Genomic DNA, 15,400 nt, shown 5'->3' with positions numbered 1-15,400 from the left:
GTCAAAGATAGTGTTGAACACTGGAATGTCCCATCACATGACTGCATTTGGAACAATGCAAAAAAAAACTAACTTTGAAAAATGAGATGAAGAAAGCAGATGTGTTAATCTCAGCCTGTCTTTTAACGATGTGTGTTTAAACTACATCCATATTATTATGTTTAGACAAGAGAAGGTTGAAAGAAGATTTTCTAGAAGTGTTCAAAGTCATGATCGATCAAGAGAGAGTAGATAGAGAGTAACTTTTCTCATTTGTGGAAGGATCGAGAATCAGAGGACACCAATTTAAGGTGATTGAGAAAAGAACGAATAGCAAAGTGAGAAAAACCTATTTTACACGGTGAGTGGTTGGGATCTGGAATGCACTGTCTGAGAGTGTGGTGGCAGCATATACAATTGTGGCTTTCAAAAGAAAATGGGATAAGCACCTGAAGAAAACACATTTTCAGGACAGTGAGGATAAAGTGGATAAGGACAGTGAGGATAAGCACCTGAAGAAAACACATTTTCAGAACAATGAGGATAAGGTGGAGCAAGACGATGAGGATAAGGTGGAGCAGTGGGACCAGATGTGTTACTGTTGCAGTAAACAGGCATGGACATCATGGGTGAAATGGCAGCTGCCTCTGCTGCGACTATTTTATGATCCTATATTAGAAAATATTGGATCTATTATTTTATCTTTCTAATGTATAAAACTCCTAGAAGCTCCACTCACATAATAACAGTCGAGTTTTTGGAGCTTTTAGTGGTATAACTTGTAGATTAAAATAAGCTTTCATTCTTGCAATCCTTGGAAACAAAGAATTCACTTGCTGTATTTCAATATTGTCCGAAAGCCATAAAAATACCAATACCAGTTGCCAGTTGGTACATTATTACATTATTGATGTAAATGCATCAAGATTTCTCATTGCGTTAGCTATTGAAATTTTAAAATTTCTATATTATGGCCAAGGACATTATCAAGTAACTTTTCAAGTGGATTGAGCAGACCTTTTGACTTTAAGCAACGTTTCTGAAATGATTTTTGTTTTAATTTCTGTTTTATCGAAGGTAGAAACATCCTGCCACCTTGAAGAAGAACTTAGTTTGCGTAGAACTGATACATTCAAATTTTAAAATGTCGTGTCAAATATTTAATAAATGTAATTTTTAAATTCATTCCTATCTCAACCTTTCAGTTGTTTGCTTTGATGCCAAAATCAACTTCGACGATAATGCAGAATTCAGACAGAAGGAAATCTTTTCTCAGGATGATATATCAGAAAGTGATCCCTTGGAAAGTGAAGCAGCAAAGTATGACCTCAAGTACATTGGTATGGATGGAAATATTGCTTGTTTCGGTGAGTGTCGTAAGTTTTTAAGTTAAGCTATTATAAACAATTTTCAATTCTATGGGAAATGCCATATTTGTTTGCTGTATTAAAGAGACAGATCCTCTGTTGATGTACCTAGAAACAATTGTAGAATAGTTTGATTGAAAGGAACTACCTAAATAATTTTGCTCATTAATATGAAGTTTTGTTTGTCAGTTGAATTTTATTTTTAATGAGTAGGATTTTTGAAATTGTTGAGTTAGTGTCATAATGTCCTCAGTGAAACATTCTGAGGACCAAAGGAATCTTATTTGGATATTGCAAAAAAATACATACCCTTGCTCCCTTTATCCCCATCCCAGACAATTGCTATGCACTGTTCAAACTCGATCACTAAAAAGTCATGCTCCTGCATTATGGGCCAAGGTTTAGAGAACCCTAAAGTATATCATGGAGTTCACCTGACACACAATTTGAAATAAATTTTGGTCATAGGGAGCACAAGGGCCCACATTACAGGTGTGGTGCAACAGGAGCTAAAGTATGTTTAAAACAAAACAATGTTTATTCTATGAATCTAGTTAACATTTTATAAACACACAATAAGCATCTTATCAACTACAAACACTGATACTTTGCCAAATGCAATATTGTATTGGTAACCCTTAACAACTTTCCAAACGACATCCATAAGTTAAATCATTTTTAAAATAAAGACAGCAGGTTTACATTCTCTACGGAAACAGGTATTACTTTGAAATTATAAATGATCTTTAGATTGCAGAGAGAGAGATCATAACATCTTCTTGCACCTCTTCACTTCTGAAAACAAAACCAAAAACATACTGCAGCTGCCAGCTCAAAAACAAAAGTAAAAGATAGACAGACAGCCCAGCTCCACCCACACTCTGACATCACTGCAGCTATTTGATAAACCCCCATTTCTTAAAGGTACATCCACCGGACACCTGCAACATTGCTTGCCTTGTCCCATCTTACTTCCTTCATCGTTGAAACCTTAATACCTACTTTTCTTGCGTTAAGACATCTTCTGTAATGATGCTGCACAAAAACCTCTCAAATTCATAATTATAAGAGCTCAGAAGGCCTGAGAAGGTAAGTTAAACAGTCAAGTTATTTACTAAACCAACGCAAAGTGAAGGCCACAACGCGGCTTCCAGTTCTAAGGTCCCAACTGGAACTACCGATCACGTTGGTCCCCGTCCGGGCCGGCTTTTAGGAGGTGGATTTACGAGACCCAGCCTCCACCCACCAGCAAGGGAGCTTGTGTTCCATGAGACGCACAGGGAGATTAATTGAGGTGGCCTATGGTGACACAGTGCTTAGCACTGCTACCTCACAGCGCCAGGGACCAGGGTTCGATTCCGACCTTGGATGATTGTTATAACTCTAATGGAGGTCCCAGGATCAGAACTATACGATTTCTCATCTCTTCCCCAGAACAGGAACTTCCCTTAAGACAGGCAGGCCTTCTCCTATAAGGGGGCGTGGTTTCTCCTTTATAAGAAGAGCGCCAGTGGTATAAAAACCCCGGCCGAGCTGTAAGTCGGGCATGGAGACCCTTTGGGGAGTGGAGGAGTATTGTAATTGTATCGAAATAAACCTTGTTCTGTAATTTCTACTTTGATCTGTGCGTTCTGTCTACTGTGGTTTCAAGGTTGGTGTCGAGGATTCAGTGGAGCAGTCTTCAACACCGGCTGCTACACACCCTTCCACCTCGTCTAGGCTTCAGCAGGTCCCATTACTAACCATGGAAATGCCACTCATCGGAAAGTTGCAACCTTTTGAAGCATGGACAGACGATTGGAGCCAATATGTAGAACGCATAGACTATTTTTTTCGAACAAATGCGATTACTGGCGATGCACAAAAAACTGTTATATTATTGGCGGCTTGCGGAGGGCCCACCTACAGTGTGATAAAGAGCTTGACTCACACAGTCGCACCAGATCCCCGGTCACTTGCCACCCTGGTGGAAGAGCATTTCACCCAAAACCACCGCTCATCGTACGCCGCTTCCAGTTCCACACGGCTTCTCAGGCCCAAGCCAAGTCAGTAAATAACTTCCTGCTCATCTCACCAGCCAGCATGGGCCGCAATAGGCCACAGAAATCAGAGAGACAGGAGAGACAGGTGCCCACTAGGCACGAAAGCCCCCCACGTGACAGGGCTTACTATGTGGAAGATGTGGACAGCAACTACCAGCAATTACACTTAGCTGCGCCAAGAAATGCATCCATCCGAATCTCCCTACGGATTAACGGACACCGAATCTGCATGACCTCGACACTGGGACAGCAGTGTTAGTAGTCAGTCGGCGGTGTACGTTCGACCGCATGCGGTCTGGCGTTCTATCACTGACCCTGTCGGACACAAACACGAGTCTGACCAGCTTTATGGGGGAACCACTAGCAATAGCGGGCACTTCAACGGTTCCGGTCAAGCATGGTCAACAGTCTGCAAACCTTCCTCTGGTGGTGGTCCATGGGAGGGGTCCAAGCTTGCTGAGGCATGACTGGCCACGCAACCTGGGTGGATTGATTGACAGCAGATGTGCCTCATGCACCCATTTGGTCCTGAAGGAGCTCTGCGAGAGATTTCCATCGGTATTCCAAGATGGATTGGGACCATAAAAGGAACCATGGCCCGAATAAGTGTGGACCCCATGGCTCGACCGCGCTGCATATGCACCCGACCTGTCCCGTACACCTTAAAACCTAGGGTGGATGATGAGTTGGACTGGGCATTATCCGTCCAAGACTGCTATGGAGGCTGGTGGGAAAACACCACAAATCTCAAACCTTATTAATTATGTAACTGGGTGTTCTGCGTCATATTCTTTGGCAGGGCAGGATTGGATGGCGCATGATCCGCCGTCCTATCTGATCATCATATTGAACAAGCACCCTACATCACTGACCCACTATCTAAGAAAGAAAGTGGAACTCCTGAAAATCAAGATGGATCTTCAGGAACATTGCGGCTAGAAGATGGACCTCCTGCAGGATGCCGAATCTGGAACTTTTATCTGTGGGCACTACCCCCACTCATTGCTGTGGTATTCCCAGTTCCAGGTTTGCCAGCGGCCTCCATCCTGAATACTGGAGGCAGCCCCAGGCATTGGTCAGGTGAGTCCCGACTTCTGCACGCCACGCTGTTCAAAATGTGTTTTGCACTGGCGTGCTTTCCGTTGGTTAGTGGAGAATCAGGAATGGGTGGTCGGACCTTCATATCCATCCCGTTAGCTGGATGTATATGAGGTTTATGCCGGTGTCGGCCTGCCGCAGGTTTCCTGATCTGCCATAATGGATAGAAGATCTCATTGTAAATTCACGTCGGCCTAAAACCAACTCCTGGGCCACCCGATGAATCCCCCATCATCAAACCTGCCAGGTGAAATCTAACTCCTCTATTACTCCTATACTCAATTGAGTTTTGGGGGATTTAGTACTGAAAGGTTTATGAACAGCACCACAGGATATATATTATTTGAAATGACTATTATACTAGATATCATTTATCCAGGCAGGAATTGTGAATAAATACATGATGTATATGAGGTACAGTTATGAAAGCGAATAGTGCACAAACAAATAACTTGAGTACTTCTTGAGACAAATGAGCTCGGAGATTCATGCCCGAGTGGTGGTATTTTGCATTGGATCTTCCCATGATGTGTATTCAATTGATTGTTATAGAATCCCTACAGTGCAGAAGGAGGCCTTTCGGCCCATCGAGTCTGCACCAACCCTCGGAAAGAGCACCCCACACAGGCCCAATCCCCTGCCCTATCCCCAAAATCCCATGTAGGGGCAATTTAACAAAGCCAGTCCACCTTACCTGCACATCTTTTTAATGTGGGAGGAAACCGGAGCACCCGGAGGAAACCCACACAGACACGGGAAGAATAAGCAAACTCCACACAGATAGTCACCCGAGGTCATAATCAAACCTGGGTCTCTGGTGCTGTGAGTCAGCAGTGCTTACCACTGTGCCACCGCGCCACATTGCCACATGGCATGATTCCTGTCTACAGGCGCAACAGGCAATTAAGAAGGCAAATGCAGTTTTGTCATTCGTTGCTAGAGGGATGGAGTTTAATACCAGGGAGGTTATGCTGCAATTGTATAAGGTGTTAGTAAGGCCACACCTGGAGTATTGTGTTCAGTTTTGGTCTCCTTACCTGAGAAAGGACGTACTGGTGCTGGAGGGTGTGCAGAGGAGATTCACTAGGTTAATCCCAGAGCTGAAGGGGTTGGATTACGAGGAGAGGTTGAGTAAATTGGGACTGTACTCGTTGGAATTTAGAGATCTTATAGAAACATATAAAATTATGAAGGGAATAGATAGGATAGATGTGGGCAGGTTGTTTCCACTGGCGGGTGAAAGAAGAACTAGGGGCATAGCCTCAAAATAAGGGGAAGTAGATTTAGGACTGAGTTCAGCAGGAACTTCTTCACCCAATGGGTTGTGAATCTATGAAATTCTCTGCCCAGCGAAGCAGTTGAGACTATATTTTGATTTGATTTGATTTATTGTCACATGTGCCAACGTACAGTGAAAAGTATTTTTCCGCGGTCGAGAGAACATACACAGTACATACATAGTAGACAGAAAGAATAATCAACAGAGTACATTGACAAATGATACATCGACAAACGTGATTTGTTACAGTACGGAACAAGGGGCCAAACAAAGCAAATACATGAGCAAGAGCAGCATAAGGCATCATGAATAGTATTCTTACAAAGAACAAATCAGTCTGAGGGGGAGTCGTTGAGGAATCTTATAGCTGTGGCGAAGAAGCTATAAGTTAAGTTTGCTTTGACAAAGAGTCATCAGAGTCGAAACGTTAGCTCTTTTCTCTCCCTACAGATGGTGCCAGACTTGCTGGGATTTTCCAGCATTTTCTCTTTCGCGAAGAGGCTGTTCCTGTATCTTGGTGTGCGGGTCTTCAGACTTCTGTACCTTGTGCCTGATGGAAGGGTCTGGAAGAAGGCAATGCCTGGTCGGAGGGGTCTCTGATAATGCTGTCTGCCTTCCTGAGGAAGGGGAGGTGTATACAGAATCAATGTGGGGGTGGCAAGCTTGTGTGATGCGTTGGGCTGAGTTCACCACACTCTGCAGTTTCTTGCGATCTTGGACCAAGCAGCTGCCATACCAGGCTGTGATACAGCGGGATCAGATGCTGCCTATCGCTCCTTCATTAAATGTTTTCAAGATAAGGATAGATAGTTTTTTGAAGAATAAAGGAATAAATGGTAATGTATTCGGGCGGGAAAGTGGAGCTGAGTCCACTAAAGATCAACCATGATCTCATTGAATGGCGGAGCAGGCTCGAAGGGCCAGGTGGCCTTCTCCTGCTCCTAGTTCTTCTGTTCTTATAACCTATATGTAATATATTTTAGGAAATAATGATTGAAAGATTATTAAATGGTGAAACACTTGAATTGCAAAGGATTAAGATACTCAGGTTAGTGTCTTGTTTCAATGCCCAAGTTTATTGGTGAATGAACTTCCTCCAGTATATGGAACAAATGAGAATTAATTATCATTGTTTGGGAAATAGAAGGATTGAAGTTGCAAATGAGTAAAAACTGTCATTCAATTTATAATTTTTACATTGAAGGTCAGTTTTGAATTTTTTTGAATCGTGGAGCAGTTTCAAAGGGCCAAATGCTTATTCCAGCTCTCGGGCTGCATTCTTTGGTCCCTAGTCATGTGTTTCCTGGCGGTGCGCTGTTCACTAGCAACGGGATTCTCTACTCTTGCCACTTGTCAATTGGATTTCCCATTGAAGCCACCCCATGCCGGTGGGTTTGCCAGCGGGAAAAGATAATCCCAACAGCTAGATAATTCCAGCCTTTATTTCTGATATTCTTGTGTTTTAGCCTCGATGAACTCAACTGACTCATACCGAATCAAATGCAAAATTCACATTTAAAAATTAATTAATGGTCTTACTGCCGTCTACACCTGCAAACTCAGTTCATCACCAGCAGTTTTGGAAGTCTTCTATCTCCTCTCCCCTTGCTTATCACTTGCTACCTGAAATTTCAGCCGACCTTGTCCTACCTTCGGAATTCCCTATCTGTCCCTTTGCCTTGATACTTCCCTTCCCAATTTTGTGTTTTCCCAGCTTTCAAAAGTCCAAATATCATTTGGATATTTTGTTGTTCTGAAAGACAATACATGCAATGTACGCTTCCATACAATTAAAGAAAATAAATAAGTTGACTTATAACGGTTCAAACTTCAAAAGAAATATTGCAACATTAATTTTGTTTTAATGGTCGCAAACAATTTCTGACATAAACTAACATCAAGAGTGCTTAATTTTCAAAGATAGGCACCGGTATATACTTAATCTGGGGATGACATTTGTTACAATATGCAGATTGAAATGCCATCTTTGTGCACTCAGCACAAAAAAGGAGTAAATAGCAGTAATTTCTTAATGTTCGACTTTCAGAAGGATGTGAAGGCTTTGGAGAGGATGCAGCAAATATTTGTGCAAATGGCTTCAGGGACAATGCACTTCAGTAATATTGTTGTTCTCCTTAGAGAAGCAAAGGTTGAGAAGAAATTTGATAGAAGCTAGCAAAATTGTACATGTGGACAGAGGAGATAGAGATAGAGAGAAAATAGTTTCCCTAGGCATAATGTTCGAGAACCTCCCAACATGAAATAAGGTGAATGGCAAAAGAAGTAATGTCAACATGAGGGAAAACCAGGACTTCCGGTGACGGTATGTCGGTGGAAGATGCGCGCGAGGTGGCTCCAGCTACGGTGCTTTTTTTTTAGCCCTTTTTACCCAGTGTCTGGGAGTATTTCTGGTCAAAAACCCATTTGTTTAAGGAAATAAGGTCCTACATCGGGGATCTGCTCAGGAAGACTAGTGGGGAGAAGAAGCCTGATAACGATAATCCATTGACCGAATCGTAGTCTTCTCAGGGCTCAGGGAGAAAATGGTGGAGGCAGCTTCTATGACTCCAGCCACTCCATTAACAGCCGAGATGCTTACCGGCAATGGTTAGAATAATGAGCGGATAATGTCATGAGGCCAACAAAACGCATGGCGCTGCAATACAAGGCATGGAAGTGGTCTTTTCGAGGCACAGTGACCAGATTGCCTCTCTGGAAGCAGAGATGTCACTGATGGCTGAGGCTAATAAATGCTGAATGCCAAATTTAATGATGTGGAGAATCTTTCCATGAGGCAAAATATCTGTGTTGTGGCGTTGCCAGAGAGGATGGAAGACCCAACTCTCACAGAGTACTTTGCAAAGATGGTGAGGGAAGGTGGACTCGCGTCCCCTCCTGAGCTGGATTGTGCTTATGGACACTCTGACAGAAGCTCTATCCTAATGACCCACCGCAAGCAGCTATTGTGAAATTTCACAATTTTCGGGAAAAAGAGCAGGTACTGAGATGCGTAAAAGAGCATTATGATTAGAAATGGGGTGGCACTGTAGAACAGTGGTTAGCACTGTTGCTTCACTGCGCCAGAGATCCGGGCTCGATTCCCGGCTTGGGTCACTGTCTGTGCGGGGTCGGAACCTTTTCCCCGTGTCTGCGTGGGTTTCCTCCGGGTGCTCCGGTTTCCTCCCACAAGTCCCGAAGGACGTGCTTGTCAGGTGAATTGAACATTCTGAATTCTCCCACAGTGTACCCAAGAGCGTGGTGACTAGGGGATTTTCACAGTAACTCCATTGCAGTGTTAAAGGAAGCCTACTTGTGACACACAAAGATTATTACTAATAAAGATTATTGAAATGGGAAGGCCACGGCATCAGGTTTTAGCAGGATTTGGACGCGGAGCTGGCAAAGAAGCGGGCAGCGTTCAACAAGTCCAAAGCCGCCCTGTATAAAAGTGAAGTCCGATTTGGGGTGATGTACCCACTGTAGTTAAGAATGATTTTTGATGGGAAAGACTTTTTCTTTGATGCGTCGGAGGAGGTAGATTCTTTTGTAAAAATACAAGGGCTGTGTGTGGGTGGATATGGGGAATTGTTGGGGTTCCTTGTTCTTTTTTGCATTTCCATGTTCTTGTTTGTATTTCCATGTTCTTGCGTGGGTTGAATGTTTTCTAAATTGGATCAAGGCTATGCGCCCCGACAATATTCTGGAATAATACTGAAAATTTGTGGTCCAGTATTTGCCACACTCCTAGCCAAGCTGTTCCAGTACAGCTACTGGTATCTAATCGGCAATGTGGAAAATGTCCCAGGTGTGTACTGTACATAAGAAACAGGACAAATCCAACCTAGCCAATTACCGCCCTATGTGACTACTCTCCATCATCAGTAGATTGACGGGAGGAGTTATCAACAGTGCTATTAAGCGGCAATTACTCAGCCATAATCTGCTCTCAGACACTCAGTTTGTGTTCCGCCAGGGTCACTCAGCTCCTGACCTCATTATAGTCTTGGTTCAAACATAGAGAAAAGAACTGAATGCCAGAGGTGAGGTGTGACTGCCCTTGACATCAGGCAGCAGTTGACCAAGTATGGCATCAAGGAGCCCTAATAAAACTGGAGTCAATGTGAATCAGGGGGAAAACTCTTCACTGGTTGGAGTCATAACTGGTACAAAGGAAGCTTGTTGTGGTGGTTGGAGGTCATTCATCTCAGCTCCAGGACATCACTGCAGGAGTTCCTCAGGGTAGTGTCCTGACCCAACCAGCTGCTTCATCAATGACCTCTCTTCCAGCATAAGGTCGAAATGGAGATGTTCGCAGATGACTACAATATTCAGCATCATTCCTCAGATAATGAAGCAGTACCTGTCCAAATGCAGCAAGACCTGGACAATATTCAGACTTGGGCTGCCAGGTGGCAAGTTACATTCGCGCCACACAAGTGTGAGGCATTGACCATCTGCCACAAGAGAGGATCTAACCATCGCTCCTTGTCACCCCTTGCATTAACATCGCTGAATCCTCTGCAATCAACATCCTGGGGGTTACCGTTGATCAGAAACTGAACTGGACTAGCTACATTAATACTGTGGCTACCAGAGCAGGTCAACGGCTAGGAATCCTATCGTAAGTAACTCGCCTCCTAACCCCCAACGCCTGTTCGCCATCTATAAGGCAAAGTCAGGAACTTCTTGTTGTATGAAATTTCTAGTGTGTTGAAACACATCGAGAAACATTAATAAACCAACTAGCAACTTGAAATGACAAACCAGCAAAAATCCAGCAAAAGTGTTTTAATTCATAAGCAGAATACGCACATTACTGCCAAGGCTAAGATTTATTGCCCATAACTTGAAAAGTGGGTGATGAGCTGCCCTTTGGACCTGCTGCAGTTTGTGTGGTGAAGGAACACCCATGATGCTATTGAAAGGGATTTTCAAGATTTTGATCCAATGACTGTAAAGGAATTGGTGATATGAGGAGGAGAACTTCAAGCTGGTGATGTCCCCATGTTGCCCTTGTCTTTCTCGATAGTCAATGTTACTTGTTGGAGGTGCTGTCTGTAAAAGAAACATTGGTAAGTTGCTGCAGTGCATCCTGTAGATAGTGCATGCTATGGTGATGTTTAAGGTGGCGGATGGGGTGCCAGCTAGGTGGATGGTTTTGTCCTGGAAGGTGGTGTTGGAGCTGCAGTCCTTTATGCAAACGGAGAGTATTCCATCAAACATCTGACCTGCTGGATGAGGGCATTTGCTACGATATCCTTGAAATAGCAGTTGTGGGGGATGCTTCCTTCTGCAGTGGCACATGTTGATGCCCAAATTCAGCATGTATTAAATTATGCACTGGGGCACCACAAAATCGCAAACACTCCTAGAACTGCAGGGCACTAATTTAAGTAAGATCGTCAGACGTAAACACAATTCCACTGTGCAGTCTTGATATTATTAGAGTTACCTACGCTAATATGGAGTATTTGCAATGAGGGTACACGTCCTGTCTGTCATATTTATAGCTAGGAGGCCTGAGAATGGGTACTGATCATCCTTATGGACTGTTGTTTACAATAGAATTGTATAAATCAATTCTCCCTACCTAGCAGCACTGGTATCTGTAATTGTATAAATCAATGGAACTAAAGAAACATTTTTTTGTGTGGTCAAATCTTTGTTTACAAGCAAACTATATTCATTCACAGCTATTCATCTTGCTATATTTCTTTAAGTTTTCATTTTGAAAATGCTCTTCAATATTTTTCATTCATCAGGATCGAAGAAAAGAAGCATATTATTGAAGTGTTGATCAAGGCTAAGTATGTATTTTTTAAAGCAAGGGATGGCACTGACATTTATTGCTGCTTATCCTAATTGCCCTCGAGAAAGTGGTGATGAGCTGTTTTCTTGAACTGCTGCAGTTCATGTGATGTAGGTGCAGCCACAGTGCTGTTAGGTAGGGAGTTCCAGGGTGTTTTTAACTGTAAAAGCATGAATCCAGTCAGTTAGGGAAGCACGGTGGTGCAGTCGGTTAGCACTGCGACCTCACGGCGCTGGCTCTGGGTCACTGTCCATGTGGAGTTTGCACATTCTCCCCGTGTTTATGCGGGTTTCGCCACCGCAACCCAAAAATGTGCAAGCTAGGTGGATTGGCCATGCTAAATTGGCCCTTAATTGGAAAAAATGAATTGGGTACTGTTTTTTTTTTTAATTTAAAAGATGAATCCAATCAGTCAGTTTCATGTTTCATGCAAGGCTCCTTCTATAGTCAGTATTGTCACAAGGCTTTTTGTATTGTTATGCCTGGTGTGTTGTAAGATAATTCCTTATAATATTGTAAAAGATGATGTTTCCCTTAAAAACAGTTAATGGAGCTGGCCTTGCTATGGCCACGTGCGATATCATTGATCTTCATGGAGGAAAGCCAGCAAACTTCCTTGATCTGGGTGGTGGTGTGCAAGAGAATCAGGTGTACCAGGCATTTAAGCTGCTTACTACAGATCCTAGGGTAAGACAACATATTTGTACCTCAAAATTTTGCAACACCTTATAAGGGTAGTGGAATGTAATACTTTTATACTGATAGCTCTTTGTTATCTTTCAGGTTTTATAAATAATTAGAATCTAAATGAAATTATTTTAGTTATACACTGAATACAAACACTAGGTTGTTTAATGATTAATGTGTGAGCATTCTTCTGAGCACCAATGATCTACAGTTTTCTATATGTCATGGTACCCTAGTCAAAAAAAAATGTTTTCCTGTAGATTTTTATCTTCACATATTGCTTATTTGCAAATTGGGCAAGAGATAACTATCGGCAGAGATTTTGCTTAATATTAACAGGGGAAATCAAATGTAAATGTGAACTCACATCGTTTATCTGTGTTATACCAAAATTGACTGTTGCAATATAGCTGATACCTCCTTTAATATTCATGTGGCAGGAATCATCTTTAACATCAACTACTCCTAGTTTTCTATCTTTTTTCTCTGTTCGCTAATTCTTTGGTCATAAAGGTTTTCAGTTACTTTTGTTTGTCCTGCTTGTAATTTAGCTAGTAAGTTAAATTGAGCTAAAAAAATATTTTTTTTTTTACTGAACTCAGCAGTAAACTTAAATGATTTTCATTAAACCAGATGCATTACATGACTTGAAATCCCTGCAGAAACAGCAACTGCCTATAAATACCATCCCCGGAATATTATAGTCCAGGGAAATATTTCAGCCAAAGCTTTTAAATTAGTTTTAATATTCAGTCAACTGCAACATACTTTTGCTTAAAAATTGAAGAATTATGGTGATTAACGTAAAGTGTTTTCAAAAATAATTATGTAATGGAGTTGATGTTTAGAGTACGGGTGGTGGTAAGGCATCAAATATGCATTTGTTTTGTATGTATTAGCAATAACACAGTAACTGGTAACAAAAGGAAGGAATGTTGACCTTTCTGTTCATTCTTCTTAATGAGGAAGATCACACTGGCAGGAGCCGAGGAAGCCAGTAAGAAGGGATATCTGTCTTGACCTTTGCTAATGGATATGTCTATGTGAGATAGCACCACTTTGAATGCCCATGATAGTAGATACAAGCTCTATGAACATTGTATAGAGTCCAGAATTGTTCATAGATCTCAAAGTAGGGTCTAACCAAGGATCTATACAACTTCTCAGCTTTTCAATTCTATTCCTCTAAAAATAAGCAAAGTGCTTTTTTGCTTTATTAATAGCCTCCTTAACTTGTGTATCTGTACCTCCAGATCCCGCTGCTTATCCACTACATTTAGGCAATTAGTTTCTAAAGAGCATATGTGGTCCTCATTCCTATCAAAATATACCACTTCACATATTGCAGTTGATTTGCCAGTTATATGCCCATTCTGCAATTTTATTGATGTCTTGCTGCATTTTTTATAGTCCTCTGTATGAACTATATTCCCCAATTGGTGTTGTCTGCAAATTTTGAAATTCGACTTTCAATTCTGAGCCCACATTGTTCATTTAAATGGTCGACGGCATTGGTCCCAACACTGATCCTCGTGGAACATCATTGATGTTGCATTTCAGACAGGATTCTGGATGGTCATTCTTTTTGCTTGAAGGTGCCCATTGCCTACTGTAGGTTTGGATCAGTAGCTGCATAAGTCTTTTCTCTTGTGCACTGCTGCTGCCAATGGCCCTTTCTGCCACATGACTTTCAGAACTGATGGAAAGCTGGACATTTGCTTGGTGTATGCAGAAGATCACACTTTCCACATGTCTTGCTAGGTTTGGGTGTTCTCGTGAGTTCAACAATTGGGTTTGTGCTTAGCAACCTGTATGTTTTGATGACTCGCGCAGATTGCTTTGTACTTGCATCTATCCTTGAGTAGCTTTTCGATCCTGTACATTTTGGGCTTGTCTAGCAGATCTTTCCGGAATGCTTTCATGGGAATGGATGCGATCAGCAATTCAACAATTCTGCTTGCTCTGCCATTGAAAAATCCAGGACTTACCCTTTCTCTGTCTGCTGTCAAAGTGGCCAATGGATCCTGTCGGCTGTTGAAATGACATGAACTCATGCTGGTGAATACAGATGAACCTGATTCTGGACTGATCTTTCAATCCAATCCCTAATATTTGGGGATCCTTTGGCTCGTCTTCTGTTAATCTCAATGGTTTCATCCTGTGTAGATCTTCCGAATTGCTAGGCAGATTTTGATGATTTGCTTCCCTGGCTCAGACACACCTGAATCAAGAAACCATAACTTTATACCCTGTTCAAATATTGTAAATTTGGGGACTGCATCCAAGTTCAAACTGGGGGATGTTGTAGCCATTTTGACAATATCCCTTTGACCTTCCTTCCGCTGCAGTACCTGGGATAAGTGTCGCTGTAGCTGCTCTTGCACACTTTCCTACGCTCTGCCCACGGAGACGTGTTTTGGCAAGAACATACTTTGGAGTAATGCTGTCTTTACTTTTTATTCAGTTTACTGATTGATTGATTGATTTGATTTTATTGTCACATGTACCGAAGTACAGTGAAAAGTATTTTTCTGCGGCCGAGGGAATGCACACATTACGTACATAGTAGAGAAAAGAATAATCAACAGAACTTTGACAAATGGTACATCGACAAACAGTGCAGAACAAGGGGCCAAAGAAAGCAAATGAGCAAGAGCAGCATAGGGTGTCGTGAATAGTGTTCTTACAGGGAACAGATCAGTCCGAGGGAGAGTCGTTGAAGCTTATTGTAGCTGTGGGGAAGAAGGTGTTCCTATGTCTGGATGTGCGGGTTTTCAGACTTCTGTACCCTCTGCCTGATGGAAGGGTTTGGAAGAAGGCAATGCCTGGATGGGAGGGGTCTCTGATAATGCTGTCTGCCTTCCTGAGGCAGCGGGAGGTGTATACAGAATCAATGTTGGGGGTAGCAAGCTTGTGTGATGCGTTGGGCTGAGTTCATGACTCTGCAGTTTCTTGCAATCTTGGACCGAGCAGTTGCCATACCAAGCTGTGATGCAGCTGGATAGGATGCTCTCTATCGCACATCAGTTTATGAGAGTTGATGGAGACATGCCAAATTTCTTTAGCTTCCGTAGGAAGTAGAGATGTTGTTGAGCTTTCTTGACTGTTGCATCAACGTGGTTGGACCAGGACAGACTGT

At 42.4% G+C, this 15,400-nt stretch overlaps 1 protein-coding gene across 2 annotated transcripts in view; it reads left to right on the top strand.

Annotated features, from left to right (window-relative positions):
• Nucleotides 1-15,400, top strand: part of suclg2 (succinate-CoA ligase GDP-forming subunit beta) — a 473,504-nt gene that overhangs the window by 331,957 nt on the left and 126,147 nt on the right. For both annotated transcript variants that reach the window (XM_038810602.1, XM_038810601.1), the window contains 2 exons: nt 1,185-1,346; nt 12,119-12,261. In XM_038810602.1, coding sequence (XP_038666530.1) covers nt 1,185-1,346; nt 12,119-12,261 — 305 coding nt within the window. The remainder of the gene's footprint in view (nt 1-1,184; nt 1,347-12,118; nt 12,262-15,400) is intronic.

This window comes from Scyliorhinus canicula, chromosome 11 (assembly GCF_902713615.1).
Source record: "Scyliorhinus canicula chromosome 11, sScyCan1.1, whole genome shotgun sequence".
In the NCBI taxonomy this organism is placed as follows: Eukaryota; Metazoa; Chordata; class Chondrichthyes; order Carcharhiniformes; family Scyliorhinidae; genus Scyliorhinus; species Scyliorhinus canicula.
Note: the sequence above shows the minus strand (reverse complement) of the source record. Positions and strands in the feature narration are given on the sequence as shown.